This window comes from Myotis lucifugus, unplaced genomic scaffold (assembly GCF_000147115.1).
Source record: "Myotis lucifugus unplaced genomic scaffold, Myoluc2.0 scaffold_46, whole genome shotgun sequence".
NCBI classification, from domain to species: domain Eukaryota; kingdom Metazoa; phylum Chordata; class Mammalia; order Chiroptera; family Vespertilionidae; genus Myotis; species Myotis lucifugus.
The window spans coordinates 3,727,585-3,745,661 of record NW_005871094.1 but is presented as its reverse complement, the minus strand read 5'-3'; the positions used below and the strand labels follow the sequence as shown (position 1 = coordinate 3,745,661).

Genomic DNA, 18,077 nt, shown 5'->3' with positions numbered 1-18,077 from the left:
CAGTTAGGTTCACTCTGGGGACAGGTCTCAAGCTGGAGAGGGAGCCATTTTTCCTGAGCACAGGAAAGAGAACTGCTGAGAAGAGAGGAGGCAGGTAGCAGAACCCCCCAGTAGAACTGGAGCTGCGCCAGCAAGCAAGAAAGGCAGTGGAAGGAAAAGGTAGTGGATAGGGACACCGAGACTGCCTCAGATGCTGCCTGTTAGGCTCCTCCTCCTCTCCTGTCTCCCCTCTCCCAGCTCAACCCGCCACCTAAATGTAGGTGTTGTGCTGAAATCAGGTTTCAGGGTTTTTAGATTCATGCTCTCAACCGTCACCCCTGAGACCACACAGCCATTTTTAAACATTTAGCCAATCCTGAAATTGTGGTCCTGGAAAACATAAAATGTTGGAAATGAATAAATGACTGTGAATATTTGTCACATATTTATTATTATTGCATAGAAATAAAAATTATCACCCGCATAGGCCATTATCTCAGACCTGCCTTTCTTAGTCTGGGTTCCACCTTCGGTGGGCCCTGCGGTCCGGAGCAGATCTCCTGGCTTGAGGGCCTCGTGTCTGTGCTGCAAAATAAGGAGGTGAGACTAGGTTATCTCTAGAGCCCCTTTTACTGTAAAATTGTACCAATCTGTGACTTGTTGCAAACATAAAAGGATTCCCAAGGAATACATCAGGTCATGAGGATGAGGATTTTGGTGAGCTGTAACCTGTTTTTATCACATCCGTGAAGGACTTTATTGCTCCCTCTAATTGCCCCGAGCCAAGGTTAATTAAGTGTGTTTAAGTTCTCTCTTATTGTATAATGTGGGCCTCTCCATTCTTTGCTCAAGAGTTTATTTCTTTCCCTTGTCATTTCTGATCAATAGCTGTCAGCATGCTTTTCGGAGGCCAGCGGCTTCCTTTTTCTACTTGACTGGCAGGTGGTACTTTACTGCACACTGGGCCTTCCTTCTGGCTGTGAGTGTCCTCTTAGTTCTTGGCAGGGTGCAGAGAGAGGATCAAGCAGCCCAAGTGTCCCCCTCAGACTGACATTCAGCTTAGTGCGCCTCGTCCTTGTCAGAGGATGGATAAAGGAGGCAGAATTAAGGAAATGATGGCGCTCCCTCCTTGTGGCCAGGAGCCTATTCTGTAACTGCTGTTCTTCCATTGTGGTGCTGTTTACGCCTCAATGGCAGCAGTTCTTCCACGGATTTCTCCTGTCAGCCTGGTATTCTGCCTTTGAAGATACTGAGTTGGAAATGGAGCTACTTAACGGAGGATTTACTGTTTGATAGAGTCACAATTTTAACTGTTTCTTCCTTACCTGCAAGTTTCTCTTAAGATAGTGATTTTCATTTGTGTGGTGTTTGTTTTTTGTTTTTGCTATTTATTATATTAGATCTGTGTTCTCTATCGTGAGCCTTCCCCTCTGAAACAGTTCCGGAGAGGTGTGGCAAACACACGTCTGGAGCTTGGTATGTTCCAGAGCATTTCATGTGGCAGGTGCAGGTCAGAGCCTGGCAGCCCTCCCTTTCTTTTTTTTTTTTTTTTAAATATATTTTATTGATTTTTTATAGAGAGGAAGGGAGAGAGATAGAGAGTTAGAAACATCGATGAGAGAGAAACATCGATCAGCTGCCTCCTGCACACCTCCCACTGGGGATGTGCCCACAACCCAGGTACATGCCCTTGACCGGAATCGAACCTGGGACCTTTCAGTCCACAGGCCGACGCTCTATCCCCTGAGCCAAACCGGTTCTGGCACCTGGCAGCCCTTTCGAAGCTGTATTGTGTGTGAGGATTTAGCTGCCTTGCTTCTTTGGTGTAGCTCAGGGGTGGGGAACATCCGGCCCACGGGCCGTATAAGTCCCGTGAAATCATTTGGTCTGTCCCTGCCAAGGCATTAGGGGTGAGTTAATTAAATGTTTGGCCAAATTTAGCAAGCTAATTTTTAAGGCCATCATTTCGTATGGCCCGCGAATGATGTTATAAATGTCCAGACAGCCCTTGCAGAAAAAAGGTTCCCCACGTCTGAACCAGCAGCATTCCTAGCATGCCCATTGTCTAATCCTCTAACGGGGGACTTAGAATGGCATGATGTCTGCTCTGAGCATCCAGGACTTCTGTGTGACAGCTGGCAGCTACCGATAGCTTCTGAGCTGGACAGGCAAAGTTAGAATGACCTTATGAGCTACTCTTTGCTGTGTGTGTAGGGATCCTGGCAGAGGATCTGGAGACCAAAGAAAGTTGATCAGAGTTGTGCCATCTGAAGTGGAAAGTGGGCAGAAGATCCCAGTGCCATTGTGGAGGAGCGGTAGCCAGGAGCCCGTTCATAAATCCAGGTCTGTGCCAGCCCACGCCTGGCCTGTCGTGGCGTAGCCAGTGTGTCCTGGTGTGGCCCACTGGGGGCATCACAGACTAGAGGAGAGTACTTTGGAATCCGTAGCCCACATTGTCTGTTTGGTTACCACCTGACCATTGTTTCCCTGCGTTTCATGCAGGTTTGAATCGTCCTCCCACGCCATCAGCATGAGCGCCTACTTGCGAGAGCAGAGACGGGAGCTCTACAGTCGGAGTGGAGAACTCCAAGGTGGGTGATCAAATTTGGGGGGAAAAATTAGTTTTCTGGAGGAAGACCTGAAGTGTGCAGCGTGTGAAGTTCAGGTTTGAATTCACAGGATTCTTTCAAGGGGCAAGGGTTTAAAGACTTGATAACTTGCTTCTATCATTTCCCAGCATCTGTGGACAAGCGGCTAAAGCTATCACTGTGGCCACAGGACTTACACACCTGCCACCATTCAAGTGGGAGCTCAAAGCAAAAAGAGACACCATTAGTCTCTTCTGCTTAAAGATGGCAGATGTGAGTCCGGTCACAGTCCAGGGGAATGCCAGTCCGTGGCTGCCACTTTTGCTTAATGTTCTCAGTCCCTCCTGGAATATGTCAGGAGTATCTGAGATTTGGAAAAAGGCAAATTTGGCTTCTGTCATTATTTAAAGGGAGGAAGGATGCCTTTAAATAGTACGTTCCAAATAACATAACTTTGATACACAGGTTATTTGATACTCAGACGTGACTACTAAACAGTGCTGATCTGAAGAAAAAAATAAGTAAATTTAAGTAAATAACAAATCAGACCAATAGCATTTCCTTCTTTGACAAAAAGGACCTAATCATGGTAAGTGTAATCATTCCAGAAAGATCTGTGAGGGCCTGCCAAGTGCAGCACACCCTAGGCTTTGGAAGGGTTAGAGGTCAAGTGCAAGGAAAGAAAAGATAATGACTTGGGGTCCAGTTCTGAAACCAAGGCATGCATGTCAATAACAATATCAGAAAGTGAATGTTACCAACTGAGTAGATGGTAGGCATGTAATTGCTAGAGGAGATGAGGGAAGGGAATGATTATTGGAGCTATTTTAGAACTATGGGCTTTCTTATGATGGATGGATAAGACCACTTTCAGTTTCGATGCATTGGAGGCACTTGGGATATTTTGAGGTGACCAGCCTAGACAATTAAATATTTAGTTTTTAAGACTCACCATAGCTCTACATCAGCGGTTCTCAACCTGTGGGACGCGACCCCTTTGGGGGTCGAACGACCCTTTCACAGGGGTCACCTAAGACCATCAGAAAACACATATAATTACATATTGTTTTTGTGATTAATCACTATGCTTTAATTATGTTCAATTTGTAACAATGAAAATACATCCTGCATATCAGATATTTACATTACGAGTCATAACAGTAGCAAAATTACAGTTATGAAGTAGCAACAAAAATAATTTTATGGTTGGGGGTCACCACAACATGAGGAACTGTATTAAAGGATCGAGGCATTAGGAAGGTTGAGAACCACTGCTCTACATCAAAATGTTATGATGTAAACAGCCAGTCTTTCTGGATTTAAAGACTCTCGCCTCGTCATTCCTATGTTTACCTTTGTTATTAATATAAATGTCTATATATTTTTCTAGCGATCCTGCTGTGCTCTCCCATAGTTACATCAGAGTAATAATTCCAGAGCTCAAAGCCTAGAAATATGTTTGAGGACATCAGGAAAAGGAGATTAGCCTGCCAGCATTTTATTTAATATGAAAGTGTTGCTGTATGTGCTGGAAAACATGAGGTTGCATCTCGGAGTCTCCAATCACAGGAGCATGGAGAGTTAGCATTGGAGCACAGGAAGGAAAGACCCCTCTGATGGGACAGAGAGCGAAGGAGGATTGTGCCCCAGGCTGTGGCAGGCAGCGACCTCCCTGGGAGCATAGGGTGGACTGGCCGATCGGTTGGGAAGGACTGATAGAAACACAACACACATTTTTGTAGGACTGATTGGACTTAACTGCCACTTGGGGAGGGGGTAACTGATTATCTAAGGCTAGAGGTGTCTTCCATACTCACAGTGTCCTAATTTTAATTTCAGAGTTGGCTTAAGAAATAGTTCAAATTTACCTTCATAATTTCTTGCCCCCTGGCTTCTAGTACATAAAATTCCTTCAATGGTGACAAACAAAATCTTTCTTTTTTAGCATGAATCCTGATAATTCATTTTATTCTTTAGTAAGCTTAATATTTTAGAGCAATTTTAGATTCACAGCTTAATTGAGTAGAAAATTAGAAAATGCCGAGCTCTCCCTCCCGCCTCCCGTGCACGCACAGCCTCCCTGCCAGCACCTTCTGCTCCACCAGAGCCCTGCCTTCAACACGTAGACCACCAAGTGGTTACAGGCCAGCAGTGCAGCCTGTCACTCAACTCAGGCACAACTAGTGGACAAGGATAAACCACTGACACTGGATTCTTTCTTTTTTTTGTTAGATAGTGGGTAAGAATAGTAAGCACTCTGGGCCCTCGCCGTGTGGGATGATTTTCAATTGTGTCCCCCCACCTCCCTGGTCTCTTGAGAGAATAAGAGATCAGTGAGGACTAGAGGGTCTGGATCCAGATTGCCCACTTTTCAAATTTAGCTTCCCATTTACTAGCTTCGTAATCTCTGTACCTCTGTTTTCTCATCTCTAAATGGGCATAGAAATAATAGTACTTATCCACGAGGTTGTTGTGAAAGTTAGGTAAGTTAAGATGTGAATAGTGTTTACAAAGTGTAATTTTATAGTAAATGCTATGCCTGTCTCTTTTTCCTCAAGTATTATTGTAATTGCTAGTACTGTCTCTTCAGAGTTTTCATATGCATTCTGTTTGTCTCTTTGTCTTGCTAAATTCTCAGCTTTCCAACTTAAATTTAATTGTCACTTATACTGAAGAGCTCTCCTCTCCCTAATTTAACACAAACAGACACATACGCACACGGACACAAGTGTGTGCACATACATGTGCAAACACACATGAGCATATACTTGCGTGTGCGTGCACACGCGCGCGCGCACACACACACACACACACACACACTGAAGTTGTGGGCCCTGGTGTGTGCTCACATCCTTAATGTTCTCTTTCTGAGCACTTTCCACACTATGATGTGGATTAATGCTCACTCGTTGGAGTCTGCCACAAAACTATAAGCTCCACGGGGGAAATACTATTTTATTTCCTGTTCTTAGTACAGTGCCTGGTGTAGTAAATGTTCAGTAAATACTGGCTGACTCAGTGACAGGAGGAAAGAGGAAGCAGAGGTCTGAAGCAGGATAAAGAGCTTACTTTTGAGAGGTAGGAAGATGCCCAAAGGAGATGTAGAGGCTATATGTAGATTTTTGTTCTCTGAGGTTGTACACACCTTTACTAAATAGAAATGTTCCCCTTGAGTCTGGCCTAGGACAACACCGCTGTGTGTAATTGAAAAACATTTAAAAATCTAACTAAGTTACAGAGGAATTTCATTATGTAAGGATGGTTAATTGAAGAGTCACTATAATCTAACTAGGAACTTTCCCATCTTTCAAAACTTAATTGAAGTATGGAACTTCCAAGCAACAGTCCATTGTACTTTCCAGTGTTCAGCAAAATAGGAGGATTTATCTCTGGTTACAAGGGGAGATAGTAGTTAGCAAACATATCAAGCTCAACATAATCATTAAAAAGCAATTTTGCTGAGCTGACACATCACCTGCCTGGTGTGAGAATAGATCAGCTGACCAGTTTTTGTAAGGTTTGGTGGCATTCCATTCAGGAACAAAAGTTTCTCTACTGGATGCTTTTCACATTTCAGTAGGAAAATCACACCTATTTTCCATTAAAAACGGCCATCCTTTCAGTTATTCTATTACTCTGGTCCTTGGACCACCGTGAGATCTGCCTTTCAGCTGGTCCTCAAGAAGGGATAATGGAACAGTTCAGTCAGATCATTGGAGGGAGGCAGACGATCTTTGTCTCTTCTCAACGCCGTGGAGCTGCAGGCTTTGCCTCCTAGAGGTTTGGTTCATAGGGTCAAATTTCCTTCTGTTGCAGGCAAAGCAGTAAAAAAATCCACCAGAAAAGACCATCAAAGTAACATTAAAAATAGCTCCAATTTTACAGAAGTTAAGTTCCTGCCAACATTTTCAATTTATCATGCAATTAAAAATGTTACTCAGCAGCACACAGGGGGATAAAAGAATGGAAAAAGATGAGATTTCTTTGGTATCATCAGCCCATCTCAATTGGCTCTAACTGTTAGAGTACAGATGGTTCGTTATATAGTCTGCCCTTGGCAATTGGGCTGAGGAGGTGGGGATGCTATTTCAAAGCGTGTGTGATAACAGGTGGAAATCTAACTTGTGAGTCTGTGTCTACGTTAATCATAGACTTCCTGTTGTTTGGAGCCTCTCTACTGCTTCATTGTAGTGCTTAGACAGCCGTGTTGGTATTAGTTTTAATGAACATTTAGCTTGAGTGTAGCTTTTCAGGTTTAATGTGTGATTCACTGGGAGGATAAGATAACTGATGAACAAATTATCTAAAAAAAATAACAAAATATTGCCGCTCATGTCCAAAATAAGCTTTTAGACTATTTAGCACCACTGTGCCTCTGTTTTCTCATTTCAAAAATAGAGCTGATGCCTGGCTTGTGAGGCTAAGTGATCAGAGTGTTGGCCCACACTGAAGGGTCTGGGTTAGATTCCTGGTCAAGGGCATGTACTTGGCTTGCAGGTTCATTTCAGGCCCTGTCCTGGGCATGTAGGAGGCAACCAATCGATGACACATGGATATCTCTCTCTCTCTCTCCCCTACTCCCTCCTCCTCCTTTGCTTCTCCCTCCGTTTCTCCCTCGCTCGATCCCTTCCTTCCACTTTCTCTAAAAATCAGTGGGAAAAATATCCTCTGGTGAGGATTGACAACAACATAATAATAATCAAAAATAGAGTTGTTATTAGTTCTGATCACTTTAGGGGGATATTGTGACTATAAAATTAGATATTCAAACCCTGGAACAATTAGAATAGCTGTGATAGATTTAAATTAAAATGGTGCTTTAACAATGTATCATGTGGAACTAGAACTGTGCCGCTTCTTTGGCTCATTTTCTCCTCTCCCCAGTCTCACTGCTGCACTGAGTTGGGTTTCCTCAAGGCCACCCGTGGCCTCCATCTTGGCCGGGTCAGTGCTTGCTTTTCTGTGTTCATCTCACTTGATCTGTCAGCAGCTATTGTTTTTATCTTCCCCTGATGTTCTCTGAGTCTTCTCAAGCGCTCTCTGAAGTGTCTCAAGGTTTGGTCTCGAGATCTTTTCTGTGCTCACTCCATAGACTCTCCGCAGGTGATCTCAGCCAGAACCAAGCTCAGCCTAATTCCTGGGTGCAGATGACCTCCAGATCTGGGTCTCCTGCCCACATTTCACTATTCTCCCTGACCTCTTCCAGCATCCTGTCCTCCACCCCCATCCGACCATTCTTCACTGCATGTTTTTTTATTTTTCTGTAATACTCCATAAGTACATGTCTTGTTAAATTTCTACACTTGCCGCAGCATACCCAGAATGCAAGCTTTACTCATCAGTGCATTCCAGTGCCGAGGACAGTGCTTGGCTGGAAGAGGCACTTAAGAAGTATACCATAAAGGCGGCCTCTAGCCTCAATATCTCCAAATGTGTTATTTGTAGGAACAAGCCTACTTATTTGAGAAGCCCTAGTGGGAGCGTTGATAAACAGAATAGGAGTCCTGTGATTTGTCTTCACACATGTTTAAAGATAATAAAACTCCCGAATGGGTAGAGAACATTACTTGTCATTGATCCAAGTAGAAGTATATACTCAGTTTTTATTACAGTTTCTTTTCTGTCTTGGGGCTACTTAGTGCTTCTCTTTGCACTTAATAATATTAGCGATAGATGCCACTTTCATTCCCATTAGTTTAATGAGTGGCATTTCTATAGCTTTGACATTAAATCAGCCTGTAAAGCTCCACCCACTTGAGAATTGACTTCTCTAAGTGGTTTGCTTTACGTATAAAGTTGAAAGTACTGGCATCTGGGAAACCTGGGCTCTGATACTGACCTGACCTGTATTTTTGGAGTTTTTCTCTCTAATGGGTTTTTGGTGACTGGGGTTGTGAATATTTCATGATTTTGTATGTAATTAATCTGTTTGGAAGTACCTTGCTTTAAGGCAGGGGTTGGGTGCAATATACAGAAATCCATACATGAAACCTATATGTTCATCTTGATCAATGTCACACCAACTAATATAATGAATAAAGTTAAAAAAATAAATTATATATAAAATAAAGATAGGGGTGGGGAACGTCCAGTCTGTGGGCCATACAAGGCGCTGGAAATCATTTGGTCTGGCCCTGCCAAGGCATTAGGAGTGAATTAACTAAATGTTTGACCAAATATAGCAGGGTAATTTTTGGCCCTCAAATGGTGTTATAAATATCCAAATGGCCCTTGGCAGAAAAAAAAGTTCCCACTCCTGAAATAGGTTAACTATGAATTGATTTTTCTTTTTACAGAAGGATATATAATAGGAGTCTCTTAAATAGCAAGCTGCTCTATAATGGAGCATTTAAAGCAAGATTTAAATTGCGCACACATTTTCAGGGACATTTTGGCTGAAATGAGGTACAGCAATTTTATACTCATACCACATATTTGTTCCACAGCCTTAAATATTAGAAGTGCTTGTAAAGCTTTATGTCCTGAAATTTGATTAGAAAATTCTTTGTAGTCTTTTCAATTTTGCTTGATGACTTGTTAATAACAATATGCAAGGGACATGAAAAAATGTATGCTCTTTTTCTTCTGAAAGTTGCATATAAATATTTCAAAATAACCTTCATCTTTCATAATTATCTTTTCTGTTTTAGGTTCTAAAATAGTGTGTAAAATTAATTCTTCTTCCTCTTGTATATTTATATTCTTACTTTTAAAAAGGCTGATCTTAACTTATATGTAAGATTTGTCCTATAATGAAATTATAATGCAGTTTTTATAAATGCCAACTTCTTTATCTGTTCCTAAGTAGGAGTATTAAATATACTCTCCTCATGTTATGTACAGACAAGTGCATTGTTTCAAACTGTTTAGGAAATAAGAATATTCTTATGACAAGATTGTTATTGAGTGTACCATCTCGTAGCCTTACTCTATGCAGTGTAAATGTTTTATTTTAAAAAGTTCTTTGTGGATTTAATTTACATAAAGTGGATTTATTTTTCTGCATAACCCAGCTCATTCAACACCCTCTGTAGCCATGGTAGCTGAAGCAGGTGGGGGAGCCTGAGGTCAGGGATCAGTGGATCCTGAGAGTGATGAAGAGCTGCTGCAGAGCCTCGGCGAAGCCTGAGAGGAACCTCACTTTGAGAAATAACCTTGGTTAGCGAGCAGAACTAGCTGATGACAAATAATCGTATTTGTTTTTTAATAAAAGTTTTGTTCTACTAATTGTCATTCATTCATACAGAAAGAAGGAATGCTTTAAAATAAGATACATACTTGAGTTTTAAAAATTGTACATATGCATTTTTCTTTATAATTCAAGTAATAGTTATTTTGGAAAAACACACACCAAAGTATGAAAAAATAACAGCAAAAACTTCTAACAAAATATAACAGAAAATTCTAAAAGCTTCTTTGTTATTTTTCATTATTTGGTTCACATTAATGCCTTAATAAGAAAGAAAAAAACAGTTTTGCTCATTTTTTAGTCTTTTGGATCATGAGAAATTAAATTTTTGGCAGTTTGAGTAGTTGATAGGATGTAACTAATTATTATTGAGCTTTTTAAGAAAATAGGACAACAAACACTTATGGTTTATAGTGAGAGACATTAAAAACTGATGAGGATGCTACATAAGTTTATCATCGGTTCAGTAAGACACGCTTCAGAAAGTAATTTTACATTTACTAATAGAAATGATCTTATCTGAAGTGATGTTATCAAAATTCAGAATAAATTGATGTAAACATGTATGTAATATGATGTCTAGAAAGTAAAACAGTAGGTTTTAATGGTAGAGAGTCCTTTAGAACTCAAACCTAGTGCTGGCAAACTCACTTTTCAGTCATAGATCCTGTCTTCAGTTTAAGTCTTATTTCACAGTTCAGTATAATAAACGGGTTAAACCGGAGATGGTTGATCTAAGTGGGGTCGTGGGCCCTGAGACCCAGCTGCTTAAATGCCCACTTCATCGTTCCCTTTTCCCTTCTGTGGGGCACCTGAGGCACCATTATAAAACCAAGTACTCAGATGTGGGACAGAGATGACATTGCACTTTTGTAGGGATATGATAGAGTAGTCAATAATGGGTGCTGAGACCATTGATTCTTCGTAAACAAAACAATACATTGACTTTGAACCTTATGTCATTTAGGAAAATAATTTTTTGATGGGTTGAGAACTTAAATTGAAAGGCAAAACCTATTGACAAGTGTTCTTCATAGCAGAATAACAAAAACCTGGAAACAACTCAAATACCTAGGTCAAGAGGAGAATGGATTTGTAAATTGTGGTATAGCCATACAGTGGAATGCTATGTAGCAATGAAAATAAATGAACTATACTAAATCTTCACTTGGTTGAATCTCAAAGGCATATGTATAGTCTAACTTCATCTGTATGCAGGCCAGAAACAACTGAATAGTTATCTTTTTTAGTCATGTACATCCTCATGTGTTTGGAGTGTGAAGAAGGCAAGGTGGGAGCATAAATATGAATCTCAGGTGGGAGATCACACCTGGAGAGGATGGAGGAGGATAGACAGAGAGAGGAGCACAGGGGCTTTGAGGATTATGGTACTGTTTTGTTAAGCTAAGTGGTGGAAATACTGTTTTTTTGTTTTATTATTTTTAAAACTGTGCAAATGTCATATACACTCATATACATTTTATAAAAAAAATAGAGATATAACCAACTTTAAAAAATGTTAAGTCTTTAAACATAAATCCATACCTGTAGTGTAATATTTCCATGTAGAGGTCTAAACCACATTTGGAGTTTTCTGTGACACGTGATTGGTTGTTTGGCCTGCCCTGTTCCACTGGAACTCCTCTTGTGCCTCAGGTTGTTGATGGAACTAGCACTGTGCCTAAGGTCGTTCATGAGAAGACAGCTTCAGGACAGGGGGGCTCCCTCCCCACTTGCCTGTTTCTTCCTCTCCCTCGTCTTCCCTCAGGATGTCAGAACCTAGCGTTAAGGGAAGCCAGCAGTTATTAGACTGTTGTCGCCTCACCTAGGTTTTCTAGGGCTTTCTGTTTATTTATTGAATCTGTTCAGATCTATGATGATTATTTCACCAGGCCTTTAGGATACAATAACTAACAGAACCCTTTGAAGGCCGAAAGGGAGAAAGGGAACATGACTGTGTCCCAGAAACTGGCACTTGTCCCCCACATTTGTTTTCCCTTCCTGTGCATTAATAGAGGCTCTGATTTTCAGCCAGACACATGAACACCCAAAATGTAAACATTTCTAAGCTTTCCTGGCAGCCTCCCATGAGTGTAACTTAATTCTTACCAGTAGGAAGTGAGTGAATTTGATGTGTGCAACTTCAAATTCACTGCAACTTATATTTAAAGGGAAGGAATAGGCTCTCTTTCCTTCCCCACCCAGTGCAAGAATGAGGATGTTCACACACACAGTATGATGAAATGTGGTGATGCGCCATCCTAGACCATGCAGGTGAGATAGCACCATTGTGGTGGCAGAGCAAGGAGATAGAAAGAGCCTGGGCTTCTCATATGTGGGGTGTCTGTCACACCTCTGATGAACAGAGCCACTGTCCCATCCCAGACTTTTTATGAGAAAGGAATAAACTGTCTCAAGTCACTAGTATTTTGGTTCTCTGTTACTTATAGCCTCACTTTTAGATATCCTAATTAATTCAACATGCAAACAAGTGATCACAGCACAGTGGTACGCATTGTGCTGGAGTTGTATATGTGTAACCGAGATGTGTATACAAGAGCTGGGAAAGGCAGGGAGGAGTTCATAAGTACTTAAGTTTCAAGCTGCTTATAAAGGATGAAGAAGGGGTGGGCATGGCAGGGGTAAACGTATGAAAATGAGGCTAGCTTTTCTCGTTTCATAACATGAATCGGTTATAATCTTTTCTAATAATTGAGTCATTTTATGTTTCTAGATCTCCACTGATTACAATCTGTTACTTTCAGGATAGAAAGAACACTAAAGCTGCTGTGAATGACTTTGGCCATTATCATTTTAACAATAAGAGATTAAGAATTGGTAGGAACCTCTGGTGTAGTAGTGTGATAGGAAAAGAAAAGTCATTATTATACTTGAGCAAAAGCTAAGTGTAATCACATACTGGATTTTCTGAATGGTGGTCAAGTGGTATAGCCATGCCACTTTATTATTAAAAGTTCCCTTGGAAAAACAACTTTGCTTTAAATGCAGTTACTGTGGTGTAATGTATCAGACTGCCTGTGGTAGATTGGGCTGAAGATCTTGGCAGGCTGGGTCATGAAGCCTAATCTAACACCAGGGTAGCTTGTTCACCTTGAACTGGGAGTGGCAGCTGGTTCTGTATGAAGGTTGCAGAGTTCTGTGAGCTCACATCAATTTCCAGCTTCGAGTTTTGGTGTGGGTGAAAATATACACCAAGTTACTTTTGGCTTCCAAACAATTTTAAACTTGAAAAGCCCACATTATAGTAATATATGATAGTAGGTATGCCTACTACATGAATACAGCATATGCCAAAAGTAGCTTTACAGTTGTGAGTACACAAAACAGAGTTTATTCTTTTATTATTAACTATTGTATTATTTTCCATGTGAACAACTGCAAACCCACTTTGTCCCACCCTGTATTGTAATAGTCAAAATATAGGATGTTCATTCCTAGAACTGTGATGACATCTGCTGAATTGCAGCCAGTTCATTTGCATATTCATGCCCACTTAGCTCAGAGAAGTCCCTGCTTGTTTGTACATTAATGTCTGATTTCAGCCCCAGTTAACTAATTTACATATCCCTGTTCACTTGGTTAGTGATGTTCATGTGTGGAATATTGGTGCGGCTATTTGTGCTTTGAGCTGCTTGGGGAAGCATCATAGTTTAGTGGAAGGACAACCTATTATGTATCCTGCTTTTACTAGGCAAGTCACTTTACCTTTCTGAGCCCCAAGTCACTCAATTGTATAATTAAGTTAGCAACACTTATCCTGCCTATTTCTTAGGGCTGTTGGGAGTATCCATTGAGATGTTGTAGGTGACAACATACAGTCAACATTTTTAGGCCAGTTATATTCTAGATCCTCCTTCCAGGACACTGACTATGGGAGAGTTCTAGGAGCAAGGAAGACACAACTTGCCAGCAGATAGTTTTAATGAATGTTATGAGTACTTTGGGGAGCATGGAGGAGAAAGCACTTAACATTCCCAGGGGAAGGCATACACCTTGAAGGTGTTTCAAAGGCGGAATCTTTATACTGAACTTGGAAAGATGAGATACCCAGACTGAGCAGGGCACGGGCAGTCACTGCAAGTTGGGAGAGGTTGTAAAACAACACATACAGATGGGTGAGAGCATCGTGGAATTGTAGGTGTTTTGTTGTGGTTGAAGCACAGAGTGTATGGGGAGGATTGGACCTAGACAAGGGAGACAGGTGGGCAGATCTCAAAGGGCCCGGTACAACAGCAAGAAGGCATGGTTTTGGTGCTGTGGGTAAGATGGAGTCTGTAAGAGTTTAAAGCAGGAGAGTGACATAATCAGATCTGCACTTTAAAATATTCTGGTGACTGTGAGGATGTATTGAGTACAGTGAGGTTGCAGTCAAGGAGGCAAGTGTTGTTGTTTTTTCAGGTGAGAGCTTATAGAAGATCTTACCAGCTTTTTAGAAAGGTAGTAGCTGTGAGGATGGAGAGGTGGGAATAAACCCAAAAGCTAATTGGTAGAATCAGTTGGACATGGTGACTCATTCTGTGTGGAGTTTGAGCTAGAGATGGGGATTTGGCTGATTCTCACTTTTCCAATGTGGTGACTTGGGTAGATATTTTTAGTTTTGTTTAGATCTTTCCAATCTAATATAACTGTATGTAATCTACCTAATCTAATGTACTGTCAACTCCCTCCTGTTTAGCAGTTCTTGATTACCTGTCACTATTTCCCTTCCTAAGTCCAGAGTGTTGGAGTTACTGTTTTCTTCCCTCCTTCTAGTTAAAAATTGCAAATACTGCCTTCTCTTTTCTAGACTTTGGTTGCTTTATTGATTTTAGTCCCTTATTTTATTCTCTGAAGAATATGAATTCTTCAATTTTTATTCCGAGATGTATTCAGTATTTTTATTATTATTAAAATCAAGCTGCCATCCATCTTTCTTAATAGTTTGCTCTTTGATTTCATGCAAGCCACTTAACCAGTTTTCTCAGTTATGAAGAGAAATTAAATGATTTCTGTGACTCTGATTCAGTCCAGAGCTCTAGCTTCTTGAGTCTCAGTTACTTGGTCACTATCTTGTCCTACTTGAGTCTGAGGACTAGTTAGAGGTTCAGAGTGTGGTCTCTGCCGTCAGGCTTACTACCTGCATGAATTTGGGCAACTCCTTTGTGCATGCGTTTTATTTTCTAGGACCATAGTGAGGAAGAAATGAGTGAAAACGTGTAACATGTTTAGAGCTGTGCCTGACACATATTGAGTACTGAGTAAATGTTAACTGTTGCTAATTTATCTGAGACCTTGCAGCACCTAGCAACATTCTCCACACATCGGAGACCCTCAATACATTTTTGTGAATTAGTGAATAAATAAATATGCTAATGGACAAATAAGTTCAAGTAGACTCTCCTAGAATGGTCTTTAGAAACTTTTTTTTGACCTCTGTTTTCTTCTTTAACAGAAGTCCTTCAGTTAGATATTGAGAAAAGGTTTACCTGAGTGATCCTCCCAATCTCGTGATGTTAAGTGAGTGGCATTCTCTGTGCTGGTCTGGCTGGGATTCACAGATCTCTCTAACCAAGAGGGCAGCACTGAGTGGCTCTCCAGTGATCTGCACTTTCCACTTATATCCACACCAGAGATGAATATTTAGGGCCGGAATGAACATGGCCATTTCTCTTCAAATTGTTTTGATCTTCAATGTCACTAACTCTGAATTTTACTCCACAAATAATTTAAATGATTATACTATAATGCCCAAGGGGAATAATTAACTCAATTTTAGGTGGTGTTTGTTTAGTTGTTAGACATAATTATTTCATTTTACACTTTGAGATTTGAAATTTATTTAATATACATTGTGTAAACAGAAATTGTCTCTAACACATGAACTTTTAGTTCCCTACGAACTGAATCCTTTCTCTTTCTTCTCCCCTTTTTCTACTCCCTTATTTTTTTATTTCACTTTATATTGATGTGGAATATACCGACAGTAAGTGTGTAAAATGCTCTTAAATGTCAGCTAAATTTTTGCCTGTCTGTCAACCTATGTAACCAGCAACCTGCAGGTTTTTCATGTCACTGTCCACTCACTTCCATCCCCCACACCAACGTAGCCACTATTGTGATTTCCAATGCTATCACTATTAATAGTTTTGTCTGTTCTTTAACTCTACATAAATAGAATTATACAATGTGTGTGTATCTAGTTCTTTTGCTGAACATATCTGTGAGATTCATGATATCTGTGATATTCCTTCATTTTTTTTATGTATCAGGTTGTTTTTATTGCTATGTAGTATTCCATTGTATGATCATCGGCAATTTATTCCTTCCCTGCTAATAGACATTTATTATTTCCACTTTGGGGCTATTATAAATTAATGTGCTGTTAACAATTTTGTACACATGCACTCACTGCTCTTGGGATAGACTTCAGAGTGGAATTGCTGCATCACGAGAAGCATGTGTTTAGCTTTAGAAGGTACTAACAGGCACTTTAAACTTACAGAATTAATGAGAAATTTCATGAGAGTCCAATTGTTCTATAGTCTCAATAACATGATTTTTATCAGCCTAAGTTTTGATTATTCTGGTAGATGTGCAGTCTACCATATTAAAAAAAAAAAAAAGACTCTCTAAGCTTTCCCTTCTTCTGCCTCTGCCCCTCCCCTCAGCCTGCAGGAGTTCTGGGTATGATTATTTAGTTGACAGGCTATATCCCAGTCCACTGTTTTACAGTGCAGCTTTTCATGGTGAATGCCCTTCTGTTCTTCCTAGGATGTCCTGATGTGTATGTTCAGTTTACCCAGAGTTCTGGGGTAGCCTTCCTTGCTAGAAATTATCCACTAATATGTTAGCACTTCCAAGGTGGAATATAAAGATATCTCCTTTCTTCCCTCCTTGATATTTTTTGGTCAGTGACTTTCTGTTTTGAATGATATCTTTCTTATTCCCACTAGTGCGAGGCAGAACTGTTAGATGACCCAAATGATCCATGACCTTTATAATTCCTCCCTTGGTGTGTGGGCCAGATCTGTTAATATGATGTACTATCTATCACTCTCAGGATTAGCTTACATGATCAGGAAACCATGATGGGAGTTTGCAGATGTGATTAAAGTCCCTAATGATTTGTCTTTGACTTAATTAAAAGGGAGATTATCGTTGGTGGGCCTGACTTAATCAAGTGAGACCAGGCAGTAGCAGATGCTAGTCTTGAAGAAGCAATTCTTGTGAGAAGAGTGGGCCATGTGGCAAGGACTGAGAGTGGTTTCTAGGAGATCAGAGTGGCCTCTGTCAAATGGCCAGCAGGAAAGCCAGGGCCTCGGTCTTACAACCACAGGGACTGAATTCTGCTGAGAACCTGAGCGAACTAGGAAGAGGCCCTTGGCTGACACTTTGATCTCAGGCTAGTGAGACCCTAAGCACAGTACCCTACTAACCCATGCCTGGACTCCTGACCCACAGTATTTATGAGGTAAATACCTTTGTGTTGTTTTAAGATGCCACATTTGTGTTAATTTGTTACATGTCAACAGGAAACCCAATCTGAATACTTCATGATTCTTCCTTTGAGACGTTCAAATATTTCCTCAGACTTTGTCTAGAAGTTGCCAGACTAGTTCTCTTACAGTGTGCAAGCCCAGAAACACCTTTTCCCTCCTACCCCACATGTAGTCCAGTTGTCAATCTCACAGTTACTCGGTGTCCTTCCAGTTAGTTCTCTGTCACCATGTGGGAGGCTGGGAGGGGCTTTGAGAAAAACTAGAGGTCCAGGAGGCTTTCTGTGAATTTTAAATAACAGTTTTTAAAATGTTTATAATAATTTCTGTCTTATATAATAAAGAGGTTATATGCAAATTGACCATCACTCCAACGCACAAGATGGCCACCCCCATGTGGTCAAAGATGGCCGCCACAAGATGGCCAGCAGGAGAGGACAGTTGGGGGCAATCAGGCCAGCAGGGGAGGGCAGGGGGGGCGACCAGGTCGGCAGGGGAGGGCAGTTTGGGGGGACCAGGCCTGCAGGGGAGGGCAGTTGGGGGGACCAGGCCTGCAAGGGAAGGCAGTGGGGGCAACCAGGCCGGCAGGGGAGGGCAGTTGGGGGGGACCAGGCTGGCAGGGGAGGGCAGTTGGGGGGGACCAGGCCTGCAAGGGAGGCAAGTTAGGGGTGACCAGGCCAGCAGAGGAGGGCAGTTGGGGTCGACCAGGCCGGCAGGGGCAGGCAGTTAGGGTGACCAGGCCTGCAGGAGAGGGCAGTTAGAGGTGACCAGGTTGACAGGGGAGGGCAGTTAGGGGCAATCCAGTCGGCAGGGGAGTAGTTAGGT

At 41.3% G+C, this 18,077-nt stretch overlaps 1 protein-coding gene across 4 annotated transcripts in view; it reads left to right on the top strand.

Moving 5' to 3' along the window:
- EXOC4 (exocyst complex component 4) overlaps positions 1 to 18,077 on the top strand; it is a 719,168-nt gene that overhangs the window by 214,529 nt on the left and 486,562 nt on the right. For all 4 annotated transcript variants that reach the window (XM_006088330.3, XM_014455451.2, XM_023753513.1 and 1 more), the window contains exon 9: positions 2,482 to 2,570. In XM_006088330.3, coding sequence (XP_006088392.3) covers positions 2,482 to 2,570 — 89 coding nt within the window. The remainder of the gene's footprint in view (positions 1 to 2,481; positions 2,571 to 18,077) is intronic.